The sequence below is a fragment of the Neofelis nebulosa genome, chromosome 6, assembly GCF_028018385.1.
Source record: "Neofelis nebulosa isolate mNeoNeb1 chromosome 6, mNeoNeb1.pri, whole genome shotgun sequence".
In the NCBI taxonomy this organism is placed as follows: domain Eukaryota; kingdom Metazoa; phylum Chordata; class Mammalia; order Carnivora; family Felidae; genus Neofelis; species Neofelis nebulosa.
Window position 1 is genome coordinate 74534196 of NC_080787.1, and position 27532 is coordinate 74561727.

The 27532-nt window shown below is 32.7% G+C and overlaps 1 protein-coding gene across 4 annotated transcripts in view; it reads right to left on the reverse strand.

Annotated features, from left to right (window-relative positions):
- Window positions 1-27532, reverse strand: part of PHIP (pleckstrin homology domain interacting protein) — a 150645-nt gene that overhangs the window by 24318 nt on the left and 98795 nt on the right. For all 4 annotated transcript variants that reach the window (XM_058734526.1, XM_058734524.1, XM_058734525.1 and 1 more), the window contains exons 23-35: window positions 26802-27033; window positions 23204-23323; window positions 21129-21236; window positions 20251-20375; window positions 20041-20123; window positions 16379-16490; window positions 15895-15956; window positions 13366-13521; window positions 11964-12084; window positions 9391-9516; window positions 6504-6573; window positions 6108-6158; window positions 5644-5793 (exon numbers count right to left, since the gene is read on the reverse strand). In XM_058734526.1, the coding sequence (XP_058590509.1) occupies window positions 5644-5793; window positions 6108-6158; window positions 6504-6573; window positions 9391-9516; window positions 11964-12084; window positions 13366-13521; window positions 15895-15956; window positions 16379-16490; window positions 20041-20123; window positions 20251-20375; window positions 21129-21236; window positions 23204-23323; window positions 26802-27033 (1516 nt within the window). The remainder of the gene's footprint in view (window positions 1-5643; window positions 5794-6107; window positions 6159-6503; window positions 6574-9390; window positions 9517-11963; window positions 12085-13365; window positions 13522-15894; window positions 15957-16378; window positions 16491-20040; window positions 20124-20250; window positions 20376-21128; window positions 21237-23203; window positions 23324-26801; window positions 27034-27532) is intronic.

Sequence of the window (27532 nt, forward strand, 5' to 3'; positions counted from 1 at the left end):
AAATTTCCTTTTAAGCCCCATTCTCATTTCCTCTTATGGGAATGCTGACTGTACCATCTAATCCCATATCCAATATGTGCATTCTTAGAACAAATGTGTATTCTGTCAAATACTTTTTCATATGCATTAATTGATACAATCATAAAGGAGACTTCTCTCCTTTAATATGATGAACTACAGAGATTCATTTTTGAATACTGAATGAGCCTTACATCCCTGGATAAAAACCCACTTGGTCATGGTATAGTATCATTTGTATATATCACTGAATTCTATTTGCTGATATTTTATTGAGAATTTTTGCATTTTCTTTTGTATTTTTTTGGTCCAGTTTTAAAATCAGGATAATACTGGTTTCACAGAATGGGTGAAGTAGTCCCTTCTCTGTCTTGTGAAAGAGACTATGTAGAATTTGTGTTAATTCTTTAAATTTTGGTAGAATTGTCCAGTGAAGATATTTGGACTTAAGACATTTCTTTTTTGAAAGCTTTTAATTACAAATTAAATTTCCTTACTAGTTACAGGGCTATCCAAATGATCTATTTTCTATTGGGGGAGTTGTGGTAGTCTGTACTTTGAGAAACGGTCCATTTCACCTATGATGTCAAATCTGTATGTGTAGAGTTGCCTGTAGTATTTTTTATCTTTTTGGTATCTGTATGGTCTGTAGTGATATCCTCTATTGCATTCCTGATATTAGCAACTTGTGTCTTTTTTCTTAATAGAGATTTGTCACTTTTATAGATCTTTTCAAAGAACCAGATTTTTGGTTTTATGGATTTTCTCTATTGTTTTTGTTTTCAGTTGCATTGATTTCTTTTTATTATTTCCTTTCTTCTGCTCACTGTGGGTTAATTTTAATTTTTCTTGGTTCTTGAGGAGAGAGCTTGGATGACTGATTCGAGACTTTTTCTATTCTCATGTACTATTTAGTGCTCTCTGTTTTCCTCAATTTTTTAGCTTCATCCCACAAATTTTTATATTGTATTCATTTTCATTTATTAGTTCAATGTGTTTTATTTCCCATAAGACATCTTTGATCTCACAGATTATTCAGAAATATATATTTATTTAGTCATCAATCAAGTGATTAGAGATTTTCCTGTTACTTTATTTCTGGTTTGATTCCACTGTGGCTGGAAAACACTCTGTAATGATTTCAATTACATCTGTCCTGCTGTTTTTTTACTTTTCTTCCCAATCTTCCTTGGTCACTTGAACAGATTCCATTTGATTTATGTACTGTGTTTATGACTATAATTCTATGAATACACCTTTTAAGTGGTTGATCAGGTATTTATAATATATACAAAATTATCAAAATATACTGGTGTCATACACAAAATAAAGCAACCCATGGAATGGGAGAAGCTATTTGCAAATGACATGTCCAATAAAGGATAGGATCCAAAATATATAAAGAACTTATAAAACACTCAAAAAACAATCTGATTTTAAAAATGAAAAAAAGCAGACACTTTTCCAAAGAAGACATACAGATAGCCAACAGATATGTGAAAAGATGCTCATCAATGAGATATCACCTCACACATGTCAGAATAGCTAAAATCAAAAATACAGGAAACAACAGGTGTTGGCGAGAAACAGGAACACTCCTGTGGAGAAACAGGAACACTCGTACTGTTGGTGGGAATGCAAACTGGTGCAGCTACTTTGGGAAACAGTATGGAGGTTCCTCAAAAAGTTAAAAATAGAACTACTCTACAATCCAGCAATCACACTACTGGGTATTTACCCAAAGAACACGAATTCAAAAGGATATATGCACTCCTATGTGTATAGCAGTATTATTGATGAATGGATAAAGAAGGTGTATATATACAGTGGAATATCATTCATCCATAAAGAAGAACGAAATCTTGCCATTTGAGATGACATGAATGGAGCTAGAGAGTATAATGTTAATTAAGCAAAATGAAGCAGAGAAAGACAAATACCATTTGATTTCACTCATGTGGAATTTCACAAATAAAACAAGCAACAGGAAAAAAGTGAGGGAGGGGAGTGTCAAAGTAAGAAACAGACTCTTAATTATAGAGAACTAATGGTTACCATAAGGGATTAAGGAATGCACTTGTGGTTATTTAATAAGCACAGGGTGATGTATGGAAGTGCTGAATAACTATATTGTACAGCTGAAACTAACTGAATGTTAACTAACTGGATTTAAAATAAAAACAAAGTTTAAAAAAGTGAAATAGAAAAGAATAACATATCCAAAGTGAAAACTGTAATTTCAGATTTTCCTGTGTAATAAAATCATATAAATGACCTTTAAAAAAAAAAAAAGACATTCCAAAGACTGAAACCCTGATTCTTAAGATAGTTTGTAGGGGGAGGGGCTGGGGGGGCAGCAAAGTTAAAGGAGTTAGAAAACTGCTTTATGCAATGGTAACGTCATTTGAACAGTGTCTGTGCAACCTCTCTCTCTCCTTAAGGGTAACTAACCACTTCAACAGAAACTATAATTACATGGATACTGAATATTATGACATACTGGCTCTATAAACTTTGCAGATTTTAGGAAAATGTTAAATATATTTATATAGAACACTTCTTGGTTCATATCTTGGGTTTCTGTTACTCCATACACTATATGATAACCATTTAATGTATCTGTTAAATAAATGGGGTAGAATATTTATTTAGCATGCTGATTTCCAGCAAAAAATTTTAATTTTTAAATTCCTGCTTTACGTATTTGACTAAACTCAAAATGTGAACAAACATTTTCATACAAAAGCTGAAATATGAAGAATATGACTGCCATAAATATTCTAGTACAGTTAGGCTGGCAGTTAACTTATAGTTAATTCTGAAGTATAAAAAGCAGATAAATCCTATTTTCTCTTCTCAGTGATAATAATAAAAAACAGCAAATAATCCTAAGTCTTTACACTTCCCTCCATCAAGGAGTACCGTAAGAGACAAGTGATCAAATTAAAATTTTTTCTTGCTTCTTCTATTTGTTTAATACTTTTGGCTGCTAGAAGAACCTCTAAATACTGTTCTCATTATTTTGAATACCTCAGTACCTCAGAGAGACTACATTCTTATATACTAGTTATTCTGTAAGAACCCTGCCTAAGCTCTGATGCACCTGATATAGGAAATAGGGGCTCCTGTCCTCACTTTGTCAACAAATAGCTGTGTATCTTGGAGAGCTGCTTAAAATTACCCTCAGTTCAACAATGAGTCAGCTATACCTGTATCCATATATAAATATATGTATTGTTATCATATATATATATTTTACACACACACACACACACACACACACACACTCTCTCTCTCTCTCACACTCTCTCTCTCTCTCTGCAGGTGTTTGTATTCTGGACTTTTCTCCATTAAGGAAGAGAAAGATACAAGCTTTAACGTTTAGATTCCAGATGCACAAGTGTAACACTATATGTAGTCATGAGAATAGGTCTCTTCTATATTTTTTGTATGGTTGTTTTAACATTTTTCTTTTGTACTTAGAGTTTTGATTTTTCACTATTATTCCAGGTAAAGATTTTTTTTTTTTCATATCTATCCTGCTCAGGAGTCATGCTTTGTCAAATGTTTATGAAACCTAGAAAACCTTCAGCCATTAACTCCTCAAAGATTGCCCCTCTCCCATTCTGAAACTCCTGTAAGTTATGTTTTGAATTTTTTCATCCTATCTACTGTATCTCCTTTCTTTCAGAGAGTTTTAATTTCAATTATTTCACATTTCATTCTCAGAAATTCCATTTTGTTTAAAATTTTTAAAAATTTATTTATTTTGAGGGAGAGAGAACATGCAAGTGGGAGAGGGGTAGAGAGAGAGAATCCCAAGCACGCTCCATGCTGTCAGAGCATGGCACAGGGCTTGAGTTCACAAACTGAAATAACCTGAGCTGAAATCAAGAGTCAGATGCTCAACCGCCTGAGCCGCCCAGGTCCCCTTATTTAGTTTAAATTTTTAAAAATATCTGCCTTTTCCCCCTCAAATAACGTCTTTTTTTCCTTATGCTTCTTATACCTCCATTTATCTATTAAACCAAAATAACAACCAAGTTTCATTGGCAGCATTTTTTCCTTTCTTGGTGATGCATAAAATAAGTCATTGGTGTTTTATATCTGATAAAGTATAGTATTTCAGAAATAATATATTATGTCAAGTTTTGGGGAAGAGGGTACTAGTATTTCCACTTGTTTCTGTAGTATTTATGATGGATCACTCCCTCATATAGTTTGCGATTTCTTTTTATCATTAATTCACCTTTGTTTAGGGTTTGGTTTTTTTCTCCCTCTGATGAATTTCTACACACATGGATACTGTAAATTTAGGCTCTAAATCTATGCGTAGAGCCAGCTATTAGAGATTTCTCTCCTGACATCAGAACAACAGAGATATTTTTCCTTGTGGAGGGAATTATACTATTGTTTTCATCGAGGGTGAAGTCTTTCAACAGTCCTGGGGGGGGGGGGGGGGGTCTCAGTTCTAATTTCCTTCCTCAGCGTGGATTGCATGGCTTTTTCTGTCTCTACGTCATGTTATTCTTGTGCCTCTAGAATCAAAACATTAAAGCTTACATCTATCTCTTCTTTTCTGGGGAAAAGTCTAGAATACAAACACCTGCAAGCACGAGAAAAACTATAATGTTTTCTAAAATACATAGCTGGGCTTGTAAGAAACAAAGGGAAATCCACAGGTTCCAAAAGCAAAGAGAATTGAAAACCAGAGTACTGTAGCATTAGCTTACTTCTTTATGACTTTTTTGGAATATAGGGTTCAAATTAGCCCAGTTTATTACATTGCTGGAATTAAAAGTTTATCTTGTACATTCAAGATTCCAGGTTTCTCGATCTTTAAATGACAAAAAAAAAAAGGCATTTTATGATATTTATCTACTGATGAAATTTCTCTATTTTCATTCATCATTTTGAATTAGAACACACACATAAAAAACAATTAATGAAGTCAGATGATATCACGTTTGGGTCATGATCTCTTATAAAATATTTCATTTTTATTTTCATTTGAAACCATAAATGAATGTTACCTGAAATGTACAACCTTTAATAACTGAATAAAGGAATAAAAAAAAAAATCACTTTAAACTATATTTAGATTGCTAAGACTGCACGCAAAAATAAATATTCAGATCAGTTTTACTGAACCTCCCTACCTTGAATTCCATAAATATAATTATGCCACCTTGCATTTGTATATAGTGCTACAAGTGAAAAATTATTTTAATGTGTTCTCATTTCATCCATAACCCTGTAGGGAAGGTTAGGTATTATTATTCTTGTTTCCTGTAACTGCCATAATAAATTCTTGGAATTAGTTTGAGAAAGAAAATAGTAAAAAATAATATTCAGATAAACAAACTAAATGACTTGCTCAAAGTTGCACAGCTGGTAAGTGGGAGTGCTGGGGCCATAATCTAATACTTCAGAGTCTTAATTTGGGGTTCTTTCTGTTTTAAATACCACACTACTCAACTTAGATGCTCCATTTAGCCAAATAGATGAGAACACGTATTTAATAATGAAGAAATAAACTATAACCATAAGAAATAAATAGCTAACTGTCATGTGTGAGATATATGGCAAGCTGACAGGTAAGGTAATATTTTCAAAAATACTTACTGGATATTCAAGGAGATCTACTGGCTGGCGGAAAGGCTCAGAATCTTCACATTGAAATATGAGATTTAATAATTCTTGACATTGTTTCTTCCATGCTTGAATATCGTAAGATTGAGCTCTGTTACGTAATCTCCTTCTAGGTTGATGGTCCTGAAATGAAAATTTTCAATATATTAATAAAATAAAATGTATAAAAGCTTCAAATATATTAAAATAAAAAATTAATAAAGTAACATTTATACAGTACAATTTGTATTTTTAATGCAATCTCAAATAATTAGGTCATATACAGTAACTCAAATAGAAAATATTATTCACCTAGTTCTGAAAAGCATGTATTTTGTAATGGAAAATGATTTGGAAGTAATACTTAATCTGTCTTTAAAAATACTAAGAGTTAAAAAACTGCCTTTAATACATTTTAATTCATATAAAGTATTTCTGCTAAAACAAAAAAATCTTACCTTTCTTTTTCGGGTAGAAGTTCCTGGCACATCAGCATCTTTCTCTTCTTCCTTTGAAATAAGAGTTTATCAGATTCACTAAACATTCTAGACTTCATTACATGTTTTAGAGTTTAGAGAATCTACCATAGTTATTTATATACCAATTATCACTTTTACACTTTGGAAAACCCATAATGTATATGCTGGAATACTTTATGGGCTCATTAGAGAGTCCCCCACAATATTTTTAATAACTACAGCAAAAAAATGCTGAACCACTTTTTGGAAACTACAGCATTAGCCAAAATAATTTTCATTACAGCATTTACCTGAAAACTACTATGTGTACATTTCTTTTTATATATATATATAGAAAAAAAACCAATATCAATATCATAATGAAATGTTAAATACCTCAGAATCGGACAAAACTTTCTTCTTCATTGAATTGTACAGTGGAATTAAGTTGTAACAAGTCTGATCCCTAAACAGCAAGGAAATGTTAGTACGTAAGATTAGAGTCCTGAGATTTTATTTTTTTTCCTTTAAATCTGTTAACAAAACCAGATTTTAAGATAAAGTTTGAAGCGGAAGGCTTTTTTCATTGGTTAACTCCAAAACCCTATACCCCCACACCTGCCCGTGCCCTTCCACCCTATGTGGAGCTTCCATTCTGGCCTATTTCAATACACCAAACCCAATTTTTACCTCCCAGTATTTGCTCAGGTTGCTGCTGTGTGTGTGATGCCCTCTTTCATTCCTCAATACACAAAGGAAAGCTAAGATACTTCCTGTCTTCTAATTCCGTCTTCCTTTCATTCTTAAATATTTATAGTCATTCCCTAAAATTTTGTCCTTTAGTCATCTTTTCTTGACACTACAGCTTTTGCCCTGATAACCTTACTTGTGTAAATGAATTCCGAATTCTATAATTTGGTCTGACTCTTCTCTTGAGATTCCTATCATCATCTAGAATTCCACATGTCTAAACCTAATTTTCACTCCCCACTCTTCCTCCTCCTATTTTTAACAGCATTACCATTCTTACAGTAATGCATGATTTTTCACTATTCCTTCCTTTGCCTCCTTATAAACCCAATCATTGGCCAAGTTCTGTGATTCTACCTTCAAAATCTCTTGGTCTCTGCTTCTTTCTCATTTCCATACATTAAACCCTCATCACCTCTTAGTTGGTCAGCTGTAGCAATCAATCTGCTATTTAGGCTTTCTGTCTCTTCCCTATCAATTAATATTAGAAATGCATTCAAGGCCCTACATGATCTGGCTCCAACTCATGCTTATAGCATTGTATCCTTATTACTTCTGCTCGCGTACTCTCTAATTCACCTGGTATAAACTGCTTAATTCCGTTAATAACTCCTTACCCTTTCCTACCCCTTATGCCACACTCCTTGTCCCTAGAATGGCTTTCATCTAACTTCTGAATCTATCGATATCTACCTTGTCCATAACATCCTAACCCATGTTTCCTGTACCTAAAACCCCACTTTCATAAGCTAGAAGTAATCCCCATCTAAACTTTCATACAGATTTTCTTGTTATTTTCCTTATAGTTACTTAAAATTTATCTATGAAATTGTATTAAGATGATAAATACACATTTCTATCTCATTTATCTCTTACATCACCTCATTATATACCCTATTGCTTGAAATTTGGCTAATAACTCAAAGTTATGAGTTATCTCAAACTTTGAGAAATAACTCAAAGTATAATAAAAATTTCAAGATATACCTAATATTTAAGAGTTACTGTTAGCTAAAAATGTATAAACAAATTATATACTTCTAAAAAAATGCAGGGGTTTATTTTTAGATACATAAAATATAGATGCTTTAAACATTAATCTATTCTTACAAGACATTTCAAAGTAACAGTTTGAAAAATATTTTATAGACTATTCCAAATATAAAAATAATTGTTTCATGTAAATTATTTCACTAAAGTGTGAAATTACTGTATCACGCAATTCTATTGATTGCTCTTTGGAAAAGAGAAATGTACATACACACACATATAGTAAAATTACAGACTATAAACTTCACTGGCAAAATATTATAAGCCCTTATAACTAAGTTATGTAAACAATCTTCCAGGGGTAATTAATCCTTAATTAGTCTCAATTAGTTTCCCCATTAAAACTGGGGAAAAATAAAAAAAAAAAAAGGCATAGTAAAAATAGCCCCCAAACCATTTGAAAGGCAACACATTTCTTTACAGAGTAAGGTAGAGAGTAGGGCATAACATTTATCTTACTAATTTTCTTTGGTGTTTTCTTATATTGAAATTACCTACGTTCTTTACCAAAAAACTTCCAAGAAACAAAAAACAAAAAAAAACCCTAACTAATACCACAAAAGGGGGCCCTATGATTATGCTGAGTAATGAGAATGAAATTGGAGATATTTTTTAAAAAGCCTCAATAATATCTTCATGTAAAAATGAAAGCTGTCAGCAGCTGAGTATTTAAACTTAAATTATAAAATATATTTTTTTCTTAGCCAGAAAAAATTATCCAATTTAAATAACCTCAGTATGAACTCAAGAGTGGTATGTTAGACAAAACATACCACTGAGTCATTCCTCTGGCTTCAGTTTAGAAAGCTCAATTCATTCTGTGGCTATATAAAATTCATTAAGATAAAAAAATAAAAGAGCTACTCCCTTATAGAGCTGCAGTTATCATTCTTGGTAGGAAATTAATGAATGAGGAAGTAAACCTGACTTTTAAGAAGAATCTTGAAAGCTAAATTTAGTTTCTTGCTGGACTGCATAAATACTTATTTACAAACTTGTCAAGGGCAATATAATGTTAAGATGAAAAATTCTTAGATGGCAGACACTCTGTTCCTGTGCAAATTAAACATGTAAATCTCTACAACTGTTTTCTTAACTGTTAATTCCAGATAGTGATATCTGCCACCTGTATTATTATTATTTGGTTTAGAACTATTTTAGGTAAAACATTATTATGTTCTATAAGTGCTTAACCCCTTACTATTATTATCTAACAGCTAGATTTAGAGAATGATTCATATTTTTTAATATTAACTATAGAATATAACTGTAACACAACTTTTATGATTTCATAATTAATATCAGCCAATGAACTAAGTGTTTAGACAGACATTGTATGCTTCCTATCTTGAGTGGAGCTAATTTATAGCACAGCATGCAACACTATACATATAAAAAATAATTGCATTTTATATTTTGACATTTTTAAACCTTAAAATATTGACATTAATTAATTATAATTAAGTGTGGAAAAACTACTCACTTTATAAAATGTAGAAGAAGATCAGTCACAAACTTAGCAGATTTCACAATAGGGCTTCCAGGCTCATTAAATGTTCGTGTATTATGCTCTATATATCGAACTTCCCACATTAGGGAAGAAACTCGCCTTAAACAAACAAAATACAGAAGTCTTAGCCTCATTTTATTTAGAAATATTTCCACACAATTTAAAACCAAGACATTCCAACTTTTCAACTGCAGTCTCAATTCAATTACAAAACTCACCACTTAAAAAATTATTCTGAAAAAATATATACCTCATTTGGGCAGGGGAAAAAAAGGAGTAGCAACAGTAACTGTGTATTTGCATAGAAAATGTCACCCTAGATTAGACACACTAGACTATTAATAGTGGTTTCTTTTCTTTCTGAAAGTAAAGAAAAATCCAAAAATGACTTCTAGAGTATCATCCAATATGTGGTCCCACTTAAAATAGCAAAGAAGAAAATGCTCAGAAAATATTACTGATACTGATGTGTGAACAGAAACACAATATATGTAATTTTACAAATATTATATACAATTGTGGGTACAGAAGCATACAGAAAGCTGTGTGCTTTTCATACAGCATTGCAAGACTTATTCTAGTAACAGAATCACAGGCATCTTCAGGATACTCTATAGAAAACTGTGTAAAATAAGGTATTAGATTAATGCCCAGCAGGGCAAACTGACAGTAGTAGTTTAATGAGACTGAACCAGAGGTATCAGAGAGGAAAACCATAAACTGCAAGAAATCTGTAGCCAATGAGTAAAGGAAAAACAAAAAACTTGAAGCAGTGAAAACGCACATGAAGGCATCATTTTATTAAATAACATAACTCAGGTCTTTATTACCAGATTCAAAAACAGGCAGTTTGTTTCTAATTTATGTAAGGATTGTGTTCCAAGATTTTTTCTTAAAGTGACTACTAAGCTGAACAATTGCCAATAAAGCCTATTTAAGCTATAATGTACCCTAAAAAACACTACACGTTAGCAATTACCATATTAAGTAGTATTTCTATGAGAAAGTACATTTACAACAATAGTGGGAGATGTCAGGAGCTTATCTTTTTAGCTGTAATCCAACAATTAGTGTATAGGAACAACTCTATCTCCCGTTTTCCTCCCCTATCTTGTTCCATCTCTGAAGCACTAAGTACAATTCTTAAGGCTTAGCAATTTTAGGGGTCTAGGGACAAGGAAGGATATAGTTAAAAATAACTACTCCCTTTTCTCTTAAACTTATAACATGTGATGTTAAAAAAGATTTAAAGAAGTGTACTTTGAAGGTAAGATGGCTGGGAGGCGCACATCATTGTGATTTCCTCCTCATCTCTATGCTTTTGACAAATATCAATATACCAACAGCAGAAGCACCTAACAAGATCAGAAAAATCTTTAGAACCTGAAGTCTTAACATCTTAGTTGGCAATGTTTAAAGGCATTTTTCCTTTTTACAACTAGGGGTTACTATTAGCACCCAAAGGGTAAAGGTATGGACAGCCCCTCACAATAAAAAATTTTCTAGCTCCCAAATGTCAATAATGCTTTTGTTGAAAAACCTTGCTTAGTAAGTTAAGGAATAATAAATGGTGTTTTCAGTGCAGGCACAGAAAGTACCAAATCAGAATTATAATTTAAGGAATAAAAAGAACCGAAGGCACATTTTATATCAAAATATATGAAATATGAATAAAAATTCCCCTAAGTTAAAATGAATAGTAATGTAAAGAACTGCAAAAAAATGAAAGTGCTCACAAACTTTTTTTTTTTTTTTTAGCAGGCTTCACTCCTAGAGTGGAGCCTAATGTGGGAACTTTTGCTAAGATCAAAAGTCAGATGCTTAACCACCTGAGCCAGCCAGGGACCACCCCCCCAAAGAAATTTTTTAATGCACTGATTTAAATTAAAATGTTGTCTTTTAAGCAAAAGTCATGAAAACTGGAAATGTGATTTCATTATGTGAAAACTATAGACTTAAATTCACTTTTCTAAAAACATATTCTAGGCAATAAGCCTACGATGCGTGTCTCAGATTAGAACTCAATGTTTACTCAAACCGCTAACTAGAAGATGCAAATTAATTTAAATTAGACGTCTTTTTTTTAAACTCTATATTTCAAGCTAAAGTACAGCTATGAAAAATACCCTAATTTTCCCAACTTTGTTGTTCTTAAGTATTTATAAGCAAAATAAGAAAAAAAAAACCCACAACTTTTTAATATTGTTCTATGAAAAAATCCATGAACAAATATTTCAATGTGATGTCTGTGGGAAATGAAATACTCTGGCTTGAATTGTAAAATACAGTATGAAGACAGGGAGGTCCCACTCATTAGCAACTAGAAAAAACCGTATCTATGAACCATATTCCAAGTCTATAGATCAGGAGCATCAGCATCCCAGGGAACTTAGAAATGCAGAACCTCACGTCCTACTAAAACTACTGAACCAGACTCTGCATTTTAACAAAATCCCTAGGTGATATGTATGGACATTAAAGTTTGAGAAACACCCAAGGATCATTTAGTATTCTTTTGGTAGTAGCTACAGCAAATGGGTTCTAACCTGTAAAACCTGTTTTCCAGTCTTTGTTTAATTGTACTTAAATCCGTTGGATACGCCACTACAGTGCAATACATGGGATAGGCTTGCAGATCTACGGGGGCCACAAACGCTGAAGCAATATCTAGAATAAAAAAATTAGTTTGTATGTTTAATTTTCATGGTTTAACAAGACTTCACAATTCTGCATGAGTTAAGACAAGTTCTGATTCATATAACCCTTAGACTGCCACTGTCTTTTCATAGAAAATACATACAGTTTAGCTAGCATAATCGAGTCTCACTTCTTATTACATCTATATTTATACTGCAAAATTCTAGGGATATTTGTTATTCAGATTTCTTAGAAGAAAAGCCATGACAGATAGTATATAAATCTGACCTATTAAGTATACATATATTCCTATACTTAAAACATGGCCAGTCCTGAATCTGTAGGTTTTTCACAATCATTCAGTAACACTATAATAACACATTCCATTCAAATGTAACCTTTCTCAAAAACTTACCTTACTTTAACAACATTAATTCTGTGAAATATCAGACAAGTACAGAGGAAGAACAGATCCAGAAGTCTCTGACTCAACGTCACTGACCAAATGGCACACAGTAAACTGGTAAAATCTAAAACCTGATAAAGATCACTCTCCATTTTTTGCTTATCCACATTTAGTATAAGACAACTTCTTATGCTAAACTACTACTAAAATTATTTAGGATTATATTTATAGACTCTTTAAATGAAGTGTTGCCATATTTAAAAAGACTTCAAATGAAAATATCATCCAATATGTGTCTCCAGAGTATTTTCCTCTTCTTATTCATCATTTTTCCCTCTTTTAAGCTTGATTCCCTATCGACAGAAGGGGTTGCTACCAACCACCACACCAGTTAGAGTTGTTTTGGAAACCCTTAATTCAGATAACCAAACATTTTGTGGCCATTGTTTTTCTTTTTTTCATATGAGACAAAGCATTTCATTCTCTCCTATTACCTTGCAAGTATTCTCTTGTGTATATATTCATAAAGTTAAGGGGAAAACTGGTACAGCTATTCATATAATTATAATTCAGCATTCAGCCCCACTCTCCCAATTCACATCATGTCAGCTTAAATATGTTGAGGGATTTCAAGTTGGGTTCTGGAGGATCCAGATTTTTCAGAGGTATCCCTGGCATTTCTGGGGGCCCTCACTCTAAAATTCACCTAGAGCAATCCCAGTTTTACCTGTTCTAGATATCTGAGTTCTATGTAATACCTCATTAAAAAAACACTCCACTTAATAATATTTGAAAACCACTGACATGACACTGTGAAGAAAAATTTTATTCAAATACTAACAGTTTTCCTTTCCTTTGCTTTTTGCCAGCTTGTCCTGCATTGCTGTGTTACTATTATTATTTACCTAGTGTCATCAACTGGTTTATTCCTGCAACAATTCTTTCACATTCTTCATCCCTGGGATTGGAACCCCATTCTCCATCAAGAGGTTTATAGATCAATGATCTGCATTCAACATCAGTTAAAGGAACACTGGTACCTAGTTCTTCAGGAAATACAGCTGAAATACACAGAAAAAAAAGCAGATTTAGTTAATATATGTCTTTCTTGCTAATATTTAGGTTATTTGTTAATATTTAGGTTATCTTTACAAAGAGTTGATATTGTCAAAAAAACCTAAAGTATAATCTTGTAAAGATCTGGTAAGTATATTCCTTTTTTTCATTAAAGAGAAGTATGTTTTAAGGGTCAATAACATTAATTTTTAAAACATTAATTTTATAAATAATTCTCTAGATGGGTATATAATTACTTTTCCAAAATTATACCAGACAACTTGCTCTACTATCAGTTTCAGATAAAGGACAAATATTTCTTTAAAATGATAGAAATTAAAGATTTTCTGAATTTTATAATATAATCTTCATATTTATTTTGATAAAACATACACAAGGTAAAACTGAACTAAAGTGGTGTTTTTCATGAATACTGTAATCGAAGTCTCAACTTTTTAAAATGTGGAAACAGAGAATTATTAATACTAACAGATGATTCTTATGCTTCTTGCTTTTAAATGATGAAGGCATGCCTTCTGCATACCTGAATCTTTAACAGTATCATTAGGAGGTGATGGTGACATAAAATTTACAAATCTGCCAAGTACCTTTTCCTTTGAGCTAAACTTCATCAGAGAACACTGGAAAATATGCCACTATTTGTATACAAAATTCTTCCTCTTACAAAATGTAATTAAACTCCATAGGTGCATGTGTGTATATATATCAGGACAGAACAAAACCAACAAAAATCACCCCCTTCACCCACAGATAAATTTAGGTAGGAAATACCGTATTAATTAATGCCACTAATTCATTTCAAGAAATACCCCAAGCATTACAACACTGACTAGCATCACTTCTCTCATATATAGTCCAATGTGACTTCAAACTCAAGCTTACAAGATAAATAAAATCAGAAGATAAGCCATGTAACAATGTTACAAGTTGTATAAGATATTTTATAGTTTCAAACAGCTCTAATTTAGTAGTGAGATCAAAAAATATGTTATTGGTATTAAATTTTCAAAGCGATAATTTCAAGAAAGAACTAGTTTTAATGTATGAGCATGATTTTATCATCCCTAAGGTTTACCAGCTGGGTTAAATTTCCAAGTTATCTTTTCTCTGACTTTTGAGAATACAATAACTAGTGAACAACTCCATTATAAATGATTATTTCTATTATGTCACAAGAGCTCCTCCCTTTTGTTTTTTAAAGTCTTTATTCTTACCTGAAAGGAAAAGTGACACATTGGGAAAAATCCCCAACCTTTATAAATAATCATTCTTAATATTCTGGAATATACAGCTTTTTAAGTCCTTTTATGCATATACACTTATGTGTGCGATATTTTTTAAAAAATAGAAACAAAAATGGGCACTGAGGTAGAAGGAAAATGCAATCTACAGGCTTCACCCACACCGGCTTTTTTTCAGTTCCAGGAAGAGATCTGCTTACTGCCCAAATCTGACTCCCTAATTCTAAGGCAATATATATCAGGCCATATGCAAGAAGACAGTTGTTATTAGTAGCAAACTACCTACTCTTGGAGGCCCTTACATGTGTCAGGCTCTATATTAAGCTCTTTATGCACATGATGGCATTTAATTCTCACAACAGCCCTGTATTGTATTAGTTTACCTAATTTCAAAGGCTGAAGTCCTAAAAATCTGAAGTTTTAAGTCTTTTAAAGAGCTTGCCAAGGGGTGCCTGGGTGGTTCAGTCAGTTCAGTGTCTGACTTCCGCTCAGGTCATGATCTCACAGTCCATGGGTTCGAGCCGTGTCAGGCTCTGGGCTGACAGTGCAGAGCCTGGAGCCTGCTTCAGATTCTGTGTCTCCCTCTCTTTCTGCCCGTCCCCTGCTCACGCTCTGTCTCTCTCTCAAAAATAAATAAATATTTAAAAAAAAAAAAAACGAACTTGCCAAGATGACACCAGATAGAAGATGGCAGAGACAGGGTATGAGTATTTGTCTCACTCAAAAAGCTGAATCTTAATATTATGTTATAGTCTTAAGTGTTCCGCTGGAGTTACAAAAAAAAAAAAAAAAAAAAAAAACTTTGCTCCCAAATGCTCACCTTCTAGGAGGGAACAATAATTAGCAAAACATTTTCATATTTTGCTATAATTAACTAATTTCAATCTTCACTGTAAGATTATAAATTCCAAGTGGACAAAGATTATGTCTATCATGTTCAATGCTATGCCATCTCTACCTCCAATCCAAGGTCACAGCAGGTGTGCAATAAATAACTGCTGAATATTTTGTTTGCTCTTCATAACAACCCTACGCAATAGCAAGTCAGCAAATCAGATTCCTTATTTAAGAAACTAATTTTGTAACACAGACACAAAAAGCCTAACATACACTTACCATTATTAGGAATAAGCTCCATATCCCAAGGACTCATCTTTTCTGTATCTCCATTGTCCCAGCTTAAAGGAAGGAAAATCCTTACATTAAAAAATCTAAATATTGTGTTGTAAGTTTTACAAAATAACATTAAGTGTTTAAAAGAAGTGTCTTTAGGGGCGCCTGGGTGGCGCAGTCGGTTAAGCGTCCGACTTCAGCCAGGTCACGATCTCACGGTCCGTGAGTTCGAGCCCCGCGTCAGGCTCTGGGCTGATGGCTCAGAGCCTGGAGCCTGTTTCAGATTCTGTGTCTCCCTCTCTCTCTGTCCCTCCCCCGTTCATGCTCTGTCTCTCTCTGTCCCAAAAATAAATAAACGTTGAAAAAAAAAAAATTAAAAAAAATTAAAAAAAAAAAAAAAGAAGTGTCTTTGTCACTTTATTAATAGATGGGGGAAAATATTAAAAGTAACTCAAGCTGAACTAAAATACAACAAACACTCCCTTACCAAACGTTATAGCACTGAAACAAACTATCAGGGTACTCAGGCTGAAGAGGTTCCTGGCTTTCAATTGTTCCAAACCACCAGGCATCATCTATGACTGATCTGAAACGGTCACCTGGATAAGAATAAAAGCCATCTCATTACTCTGAAATGTACTGCTGCTGTACTTACTCCTTTTTACCCAAATCTAAACTGCCTGTATAATTTCAGAAAACATATAAAAAGTGACCTATACGTTCCAAAATAAACAAATAATAAATAAAATTAGTAATATTGAAGAAAAAACTTATTTAATAAACACATCAGTATGACTTACCAGTTTCCAGTACCATTTCTTATATTTATTAGGGCCAGGAGAAATTCACTCTTAAGCATTTTTACCATTCTAGAATTTTAAGCTCATCATTAGGACTATGCCCAAACTTTTCATTCAAATAAAAGCACAGTTTAGATAATTTCTACCCAACAAGTATTTAGAGTCTATCTTTATTTTCTTGTTTCCTATAGGCAAGTTCCTCCAACAATCAAGACTCCAGCCTAGAAACAAAAATAAAACATCCAATCTGTTTGGTCCCTTTCATGTCAATCACCCTGAAGCTGTAACACTCCTATATATACTCACTTTCCCTTTCCTATAAAAACAAGAAACAAAAAGAAAAACAACTAATCTTTGTAAACTAGACATCATTCCTTGTGTCTCTTTCCTTACCCAACTGCACTCAGCTACTGTCATCTTACTAAAACTGCTTTCCCAAAAGACCCAATAAGCTATCTTCTCAACTTCCTTCTGTGTCATATGAAAACTGTAAATCAAGTCTTCCTTTCTGCCCCTCTTTCCTCTTCCTTGCTTTCACAGTACAGAGTGGTTTTCTCCTGGTGAGCATAGGTTAGGGTCTGAAGGACTTGAGTTCAAATAACTTATCTGTGTGACTTTGAACAAATTAGGTATTTTAGAACTCATCTGAATAAGTTTCATTCTCAAACCCAAAAAAGCAAGCATTTGTTTATATTCTCATTTTTTACAAAAAAAAAAGATTTAGAAGTTTAGGGAGACATACAGCATAAAATGAACTAAAAACTAAAAACTAAAAAAAAAAACAAAAAAAAAAACTAAACAAAAAAAGTTAAAAGAAATTTAATGACAAACAGGGAAACTGGAGCCAGGAGTAAGTTAATGGAACACAAGTGCATGTTGCTGAATTATATCTAACTTTGAATGGGTATGCATTGGGACCCAAATGCAGATTCAAGCATTCTAACAGCCAGTGTTAAGCAGTAAACAGGATCTACTACCAGATCAGATCTCTACTTGCTCTTCAGATGCATATATATTAGTGACACTGAGCTTAGTGAGAAGCTACCATATAATTAATAAACAGCATTCTTGATGTCACCACAACCTTACAGTAAACATGAGTTTCAAAAAGCTATTTTTTATGATCTTACATATACTGATGACATTATGCTAAAGAGGAAGAACTGGATAATGTATGTCTAACCTCAACAAACAATACTACAGAATAACAATGAAATTAAGCAAGGAATAGAGTACACCATTCAGAGTAAACTTTAAACATTTCTGAAGACATAGGTTATCAGCTCATTTCTGGAATATTCCTAAATTCTGACTGTTAGTATTTGTTCTGCATTTTATTGGCTGATGCATGTCTTTAAAAAAATAAAATTTAGGGGTGCCTGGGTGGCTTAGTCAGCTGAGTGTCTGACTCTTGATTTCAGTTCAGGTCATGATCCCAGGGTCATGGGATCAAGCCCTGTGTTGGGCTCCATGCTGAGCATGCAGCCTGCTTAAGATTCTTCTCTCTCACCCTCTGCCCCTCTCCCCTACTCATGCTCTCTAAAATAAAAAAAAAATATATAAAATAAAATTTATCAGTAACACATTCAAATAGTTTAAACAACCAAGTATACCAAAGGCTTATAACCAAAACCAAGAAAAACCTCTAACTCTTGCAAAGATTTCTTCTTGAATTTATTTAGACTTCTAAATGAGTATACAGCTATGGTTTCACTCATTAATTTTAGACATTAAGTATTGACCTCTCCATATAATTGTATAAACAATTTATGTGTATTTTATTTAATCTATTTTGTTTTTATCAGCACTATGTTTGCTACAAAGCCAAACATACAATTCCCTTCTTCTATAGTTTTGTATAATAACTGCTTCACTGTTTGTGGTTGGTTTTCTCTGTATTTATAAAGTCTTCCCACATTCTCTAAAGGCTTAAATTATAAAACATTCCTCAACTTAATTTCCAACAAAGTCAAACACATTAGATAATTCATCAGTTCCATTTTCTTTTTTTTCTAAAGACTGCTCTTAGAGGACAACATCTTCTGAACTATCATTTTATAGATCTTGCTAGACAGATGCTATCCTGAGACTTCTATGGACTATTACTGGGAATTCATTTTGGCTCTTTCTTGTTCTAGATTTCCTGTTTCCTGGTGGAGGGGAGGGGATTCCAGGTCTTTCTCTTCCTTGGTTCATTTCCTTATATGATGGAACATACCTTTCAAAGTTTCCAGAAAAATGGTGTAATAGAATTTACATGGAATGTAAATTTTTTGATAGCTCCCATGTCACTAATTTTGATAAACTGTATTTCTCTAATTTTTCTTTTTAGAGCACACATATGTAAATTTCTAAGTTTACCATGACCAAACAAGACAAATCACCTTGCCAATGCCTTCCAATGGCACTGGAAGAGAGGTGGACTGGCATATCAACTGATGTGGTTTTACAAACCAAATATGCCATATATGTACCACTCCAAAGAGTGCCCCTATTTGAAAATTGAAAAACAAAAACAAAAAACCCAACTCTAATGAACTGCACATCCATGTGTACATAAATGAATACATCTTAAATGTCTGGAATCTTTGAAGAATTTTAAAGTTTCTTTGAGTCTTGATTACAATATTAAGTTTAAAGATTATTAACAGATTAAACAAAGGAAAGGAAAATGTCAGTTTAGCTTTGGCCCCAGTCCAAATTATTAAACATTATGAACTGGAAGACATCTTCTGCTTCAACTTTGAATTATTATATTTTTAAAAGAAAATTTAAGTCAACACATAAAACAGCTGAAGAAATAGCTATAAACAATCTAATGAGTTACCAAATCTGAGAGAGAAAATGTTTAGAATTTCAGCATGAACTATATTTAAAGGAGAATTGAGCCCTGAACAATACAGGTTTAGACTGTGTGGGTCCACTCATACATGGATTTTTTCCCCTGATATATATGGTACTGTAAATTCATTTTTTCTTCCTTACTATTTCTTAATATTTTTTCTCTAGCTTACTCTATTTTAAGAATACAGTATATAATACATATATAAAATACGTATTAATTGTCATCAGTAAGGCTTCTGGTCAACAGTAAGCTATTGGTAGTTAACTCTTTGGGGAATTAAAAGTTATACACAGATTTTTGATTATGCAGGGGGTCAGTACTCTTAATCCTTGCATTGAAGGGTCCACTGTTAAATACCTGACACCATATCTTACTTTGCTATCAACGTTCCCACAAATGGCAAGAAGATTTCTGATTATCTTTTTCTAAATTATTAAAAATAGTAAATAATTTATTAGATTAAAAAAATTACGAACATGTATGGCTTGTAAATAAATTACCCACCTATGTTCCACCGCCTATATTTCGCGTCATCAAACTGTTGTCTCAAGACTAGGAAATCTATAACATCAGGCATATCATGGTATCTAATTACAAATAGAAACAAATTGATTAGGTCACATACCTAAAAATATCTAAAAGTTCAAATTTATATGAATCTTGAAAAACAATCTACAATACTAAGAAACCACTGCCTCTTTCAATAGTCCTTACTTCATGGTAAATGATCCACCAGTCAGTTTACCAGTGTCAGGATCAAGAAAAGCAAGTTTAAGGCAGCAAAGGGTAGGTAATCCTACTTCATACTTTATGCCAACTATTTTCATCAGTTCTTGTTCCTGAAAAAAGATATAAAAAATAAGAAACCATCTTCATAAAATAAATCACAAAATAAACTGATAAAAATAATTAAAACATTTCTTCATTTCTGTCTTGATCTAGGTGGTGATTATCCTGTGCATGTAAAAATTTGTTGACCTGTGTACTGAAGATCTGTGCATGTTATAGTACACAAATTATATCTCAACAGAAAGTTTAAAAAGAGAGGGGCGCTTGGGTGGCTCAGTCAGTTGAGCATCTGACTTTGGCTCCGGTCATGATGTCACGGTTTGTGGGTTTGAACCCTACATTAGGCTCACTGCTGTCAGTGCAGGGCCTGCTTCAGATCATGTGTGCCTCCCCTGCCCCTCCCCCACTCAAGCTCTCTCTCAAAAATAAACATTAAAAAATAAATAAATAAAAAATTTATAAAGGGGAAAACTTTATTGAAATAAAAGTTTCCAATATAGTTCCAAAGACCTCTACATAATTTTGAACTCTGTCTGATAAATCTAGAAATACTCACACATACGCAGTTTACGTTAGACATTAGTACTAATTTTCTCTATAATTACATTTTGTACCCAATTTATAAACTATAGGAATATATAAATTCAATCTTGTGTCTCTCTGAAAATTAAATACCTTCTACTCTCTAGCACTGCTTCAACTAAAAAAGGTATCTTCATGGAACAGTTTCTTACAGTGAAAAGAGTACCATTCAATACAATTTTCTACATAATCTGGAACTTTTTAAATAATAAACACCATACCCGTAGTTCCATTTTATGCCACGGTTGTTTTTTGGGATTGATACTATAAATCTTATTTTTCCGGGCCATTTCAACATATGCTTCATGTCCTTGCCGGAAATAATAAACCTAAAAAGTAAATAAAGTCACAGTTTTAAAACTTGAATGTTTCCTTTAACCCAAATGCAAGGTATCAGCTAAAATTGCAGGAGAGAATTTAATGTTCTTTGAACAGAAAGAAATTCTAGTATTTTGTTATTTTTCCCCTTCTTTTCCTAAAGTTGTCTTAATGTCACTTAATCATAAACAAAGTGTTCTAAATAACATTACTTTGGTTACACATTAAGAGGATAAAATGAGCAGTTTGTTTCACTGTTTTATTTTTGGATTCAAAGTAAGTTGACCTATGTTGTATAACAAAGTAAATTGTAAGTAGGAGTCACCATCAGTTTATTATTCACTTATTTTGGTAGCAAGTGGTATGTACATATGCAGAAAACTTTAACATGAAAAATGTATTTATATAAATATATTTTATTGTTAAAAAGAGAACAAGGCATATATTTTTTCCAATTTTATGAAGGTCAAATTTGACACTTGACTACCATCTTGTAAACTGGTACTTGACATAGTAGTCTGACACCACCTATTCTTCCCACTACAAAAAAAAAAATAGAGCTTGTTAAGAAATGCTGCTTAAAATTTTAAAGATGTTACTGAGTTCTTAGTAACATTTTGGGATATCCATTATTCTACATACTTTTGCTCCAGTTGTTTGAAATTTCATATGAAGGAATAGTGCTTGCTGAATAATGAGAACTTACCTGTTTAAGCATCAATGATCAAAAAGACAAGTGTAACATATTGAAAGAAAATTATTTAACAAGGATTTACACACTTTCTAGTAATAGTGAATATAATTTACTGGAAATAATAAATATAATTTAACCAAGCATCTTCTTGATGCTCAAGGATCTGTTAGAACCTATCACCGTACAGTTACAACAACACAGGAATGTTCTGTGCACTTCAAGTCTTCTTTAGTAGGGTGTCTAAATGAGTTTTTTTGGACTGCTCTTTAGAGTTACTCTTGCATTATATGTTTTCTTTTTTTTAATGTTTATTTATTTTTGAGAGATAGAGACAGAGCCTGAGTGGGGGAGGGGCAGAGAGAGAGAGAGACAGAATCCGAAGCAGGCTCCAGGCTTCAAGCTGTCAGCACAGAGCCCAGCCCAGTGCGGGGGGGGGGGGGGGGGCGCTCCAACTCATAAATCACGAGATCATGACCTGGGCCGAAGTCAGACGCTTAACCGACTAAGCCACCCAGGCGCCCCTTGTTTTTTTTGTTTTTTTTTTTTTTTTTTTACTGTCCACTGTCACTTGCCACTTTCTACTGCTCATTAGTGTGGTTTGCTAAAGAAGGTCATATTGTACTTCCTAATTTATTACTGCTAATCTACTGGATACCAGATGACTCTGCTTCTGAACATCTATGCATAAAATAAGAACACATGAACCCTGGAGTGGGAAATTTTGATCTAAGATCTTACATTTTCATTTCAAATTCATAAGTGCATAGTCCAAAATGATGGCCAATCACATTTTTTAAAAAATGAAATATTCCTTATTCTAAGGCAATAAATATTTTTAAAGATCTAATAAATAAATTATAAACATTGTATTTAAATGAAAACTTATGAAATAAAATTAAATAGAAATAAAATGCTGAATTGCATTTTTCCTTTAACATGCTATATATTTAAGCCTTAAGCTAAGAAAAAAAAATATTTTTAGAAAGGAAAAGAAAACTGGCAATAGAATCCTCTTGTTAAAAACAATACTAGTTTTTAAAATGTTAATACAATTCCCATTCTCTTACAATATTTAGTTTTTGCTATTGCAATATTTAAAGTGGCAAGTGGCCTCAAAAAAGATTAGAGCTTTCCTCCTAATTACAGTTTTTCCATACAAAGCTTACAAGCATCTAAAAATGAGATACTTCATGAGACTGCTACAGTTTTCTACAGTTCTGTTATAAGAGCTATAAAAAAAAAAAAGGCTTAAAGATAAGATTGTTTTTAAAAATTTTAAAGTACCTCATCTCCCATCTGTGGCACAAATGGACACCTTCGGGGAAGAGTATCTGTAATCCATGTTGAAGGTAACCATTCTTCTAACGTCAAACCATTTTCCGTGAGTTCTCCTACAGCCAATCTCTAAAAGTTAGAACATTATAAAGTAATGTTATCAGAAAAGCATTCATCTCTCAATCTGCCCTTTGAAATAACTATAAAGGTAGTTAAATAAAAGGAGGAAGAGATCTTTGAACAAAAATATATATTCAGCTTTTAAAAACCTTATTCTGGGAAGACGGCAGCAGTGGCAGTATAGTTATTCAGTCTCCAAATCACCACAAAAAAAGAACCAGATAAACTAAAACCTACAGACAACATTCAGAAAACGAGGTGAACTGGTGCATCACTCTGAAAAAGACTACGAAAGCTCCTCAAAAGTTAAAAATAGAACTACCCTATGACCCAGCAATTGCATTATTGGATATTTATCCAAAGGATACAAAAATACTCAGAGGCCCATGCACCCCAATGTTTATAGCAGTATTATCAATAATAGCCAAACTATGGAAAGAGCCCAAGTGTCCACTGACTGATGAACAGATAAAGAAGATGTGGTGTATATATAAAATGGAGTATTAGCCACCAAAAAGAATGAAATCTTGCCATTTGCAACGACATGGATGGAACGAGAATGTACTATGTTAAGTGAAATACAGAAGGACCAATACCATATGATTTCACTCATGTGGAATTTAAGAAACAAAACAGATGAACATAGGGAAGGGAAGAAAGAAAAGAAAGAGAGGGAAGCAAACCATTAGAGACTGAACTATTGAGAACAAACAGGGTTGCTGGAGGGGAGGTGAGTGGGGCATGGGCTCAATGGGTAACAAGTACTAAGGAGGGCATTTGTTGTGATAAGCACCCTGGGTGTTAAAATAAGTGATAAATCACTAAACCACTAAATTTGGCTCCTGAAACCATAAACTATATGTTAACTATATTTAAACTAGAATTTAAATAAAAACTTGAAAAAAAAAATTAGAGCCACAGATTTCAGTTTTATACATTGAGGTTTTGAGTTAAAGTATGTGTGAAAAAGGTTTCCTTTGACTTATTAATAAAAAAAAAAAAAAAGGTAGGAAAAGTCTGAAAATTGTTAATTCCAGCCTCAATAAGGGCTATTAATTATAGCAGAAAAATATTTCTCCCTGTAAGGAAAATACCTATATTGACTGAAATAGTGAACAACACTTACATGAAACCAGGTTAAGTTGGCTATTAAATAGGAATAATATTTATAACTGTTAAGACTTTGGTATGGCACAGCCAAGAATCATTACGATGATACATCTTATTCCTCAATAATTCTTGGGAAACCTAGAATTTTTAAAGTAGGTTTCTATCACTTAGTACTTAAAACCACTTAGGAAATAAAATGCACTGAATATTCCTCAAAATTTCCAGCCTCATCATTTGAATTTTTGTTCATTTTGGAGATACAGGTAATTGAGATCTTTCCTTTGTATTCATGGAAATTCTTCTAGGTCTACCTCACATCTTACTTCTGGAAGCCTTACCTGAAACTCTAAGAAAAGATGTCCTTATTTGATTCGAGCTATCATCTTTAAAATTAATCTGATAATTAAACATATTAGACAATGTGATATTCTATTTTTATCTTGGGGGATTAAAGCAACTTGTTAATCACACATTATTTTCAGAGTAAGTACTATGTCTTACACTTCTTTTTATCCACTGTATTGCTTTATAAACCGTAAGCCTTCAATAAAAATTTATTGATCTGGTTTCCAGAGTTCCTAACAATATAATGGACATCTCTGAGATGACTTTACTGCATCTCTGGAGAATTCTATTAATAACCATTTTCTTTATCTGCCTTACTGGCTCTTAATTAATTTGAATACAATTAGTCATATGGAAAATGTCTTCATCTGTTCATACTTGCAGTAAATATTACTTAATGAATCTGTTACTTTCCAACTCTATGACACTATGCGTAAGAAGGGAAATATTATTGTGTTTATTTAGAATAACAAAGAGACTAAAGAATAAGAACAATTCTATTGTTAGATCCATTGGTAGACTAATACCAAACCATGTGTACAAAAACCAAATTAAAGGGAACAGTCTATAATATCCTTACCTCATGATATTTAAAGTCTGTCCCACATAAATTCAGTGGCACACAGATCCTGTTGTAATACTTCAATAAAAATTGTGAAGTTAAAATATGCCAAACAGCAACAGTGGATCTAAATGTGGCATTGCATGAAAAAGCCCAAGGTGTTAGTTTACACACAATTATCAATCAAAAGGAACCAGGTGAGTCAGGTAAACTGCACTCTTGAGACAAAAAAATTACTTCTCACAGTGACTTAACACTGTAAACCTCAAAAGTTAATCAAAACTGTCTTGAGATAAGAAAAAAAATGTTTATTAGTCAGACAGAAGGCTAAATCAGTTTTCTTCAACCAGTCTGTGTACCACATAAAATAATGGGTCAGCCTACATTTATCATCACTGACACACAAGAGAAAACTGAGCACATATATGTGTGACACTCTCTTTGGTAAATCATCCCCAGACAAAAGCAAAGTAAGTAATAAGAATAGTAGGCTGTGGAATCCAAATTAATAAATAATTATAAAGCTGAAACAAGAGTTCAGATGATACAGATAAAATAAACATTAAAAACAGAAGTATTCTTAAAATTTTGAAAGCTCTCCGGAGATAAAGACAGCCTCCCTAGTATTTAATCCTATAATTAACAACTTATATTTAATTCTAAAAATGAAAGAGGTTAAAAAAAATCTTCCTTGTGTTTATTTAACCAAAAATACTTTCTACTTATAGTCTTTTGGGGAATAGAAAACATCTCCCTTGTATTTCATTTACTTTAGAGCAAAAGTTAAACAGCTCTTATTTTTCTTAAAAGAATTCCATTTCCATAAGAGCTGACAGTTCTTATTTCCATAACATTTATCTCTTACGTTCTGATTTGTCTCAAATTACCCAGACTAAAGATGAAGTAATCACGTCAATACTGCTACTGACCTAAGGATCATCTAATTATGGCTCATCTTCTCTATAAATTAATGAAAGCTTGTTAACAACTGTAGTATCCTATTTTAGATTCGTATCTGCCTTGTAGTCAACTATGACAAGTTCTGCCATTATTATTCCAAGTCATGTGTGCTCTATGCTTGCTGGTTATTTTCAGCAATTAACAATCAATAAGGATGGTCAAAAAGCAAAGGAAATTAAAAGACTCATAAAACTATATGTTTTTAAACTTTTTTTATATATACAAATGAATAAATCCCAAGAGATTATCAAAAAAAATCTGCTCATAAGATTAAATGCTTAATATTGAGAATATGGTAATTCTATAAGTAAATACTCGCACATGCTAATTTAAAACTTGAGAAAATTAAATACGTTTGGCATACTATATTTTGCTACTGTATACTTCTGAGTTTTTTCCAATACTACTTGCTGGTACGCCTCAACAGCATTTATGTTTATCAGCAGCACTTTTAGAAAGTGTGCTTTGTTTACATAGAAAACAATTTATATTAAAAAAAAACAAAAAAACCTTTTGTTTTCTTTCTTTGGGTTTCTTTTTCTTTGGTGATATTTGTCCATCTTTTTCTTCATTTACTTTTTTCCTTTCCTTTTTAATCTGTTTTTGCTTCTGTTTTTCACATTCTTCTTCTTCATCTGAACTGCTTTCTGCTTTCTTGGTTTTATGCTTAGGAATTTTCTTTGGTGGCTGCAGATTAATTCCTGCATCTGCTGTCCAGTCAGAATAATCACTAGAGTAGTCACTAAAAGGCAAAAGGGATTAAAAAATACAAACAGAAGATATACCGTAAGACTATTTTATAAATATAAAGAGATCACAATGACAGAGTAACAAATAAACTAAAAACACTTCCCTTTCAACTCATGTTCTAAACAGTTTCTTAAAATTCTGTCAGCTTAACTTAAATATCTCAAAAACTTTAAGTAAGGCTATAGCTTTAATTGAAACAATGAATTTAAGTGCCTCCTATGATTTTAACAAAAATATTAATTTCTGGGGCACCTGGGTGGCTCTGTCAGAAGAGTGTTCAACTCATGATCTCAGCTCAGGTCATGATCTCACAGTTTGTGAGTTTGAGCCCTGTGTTGGCTCCTCACTATAGGTGGGGAGCGTGCTTGGGATTCTCTCTCTCCCCCTCTCTCAAAATAAATAAATAGACTTAAAAAATTAATTTCTGCAGAGTGCTGCATTCTGGGGCAAAATACTGTGGGGAATACAAAAATAAGGAGCAATTCTAGCAA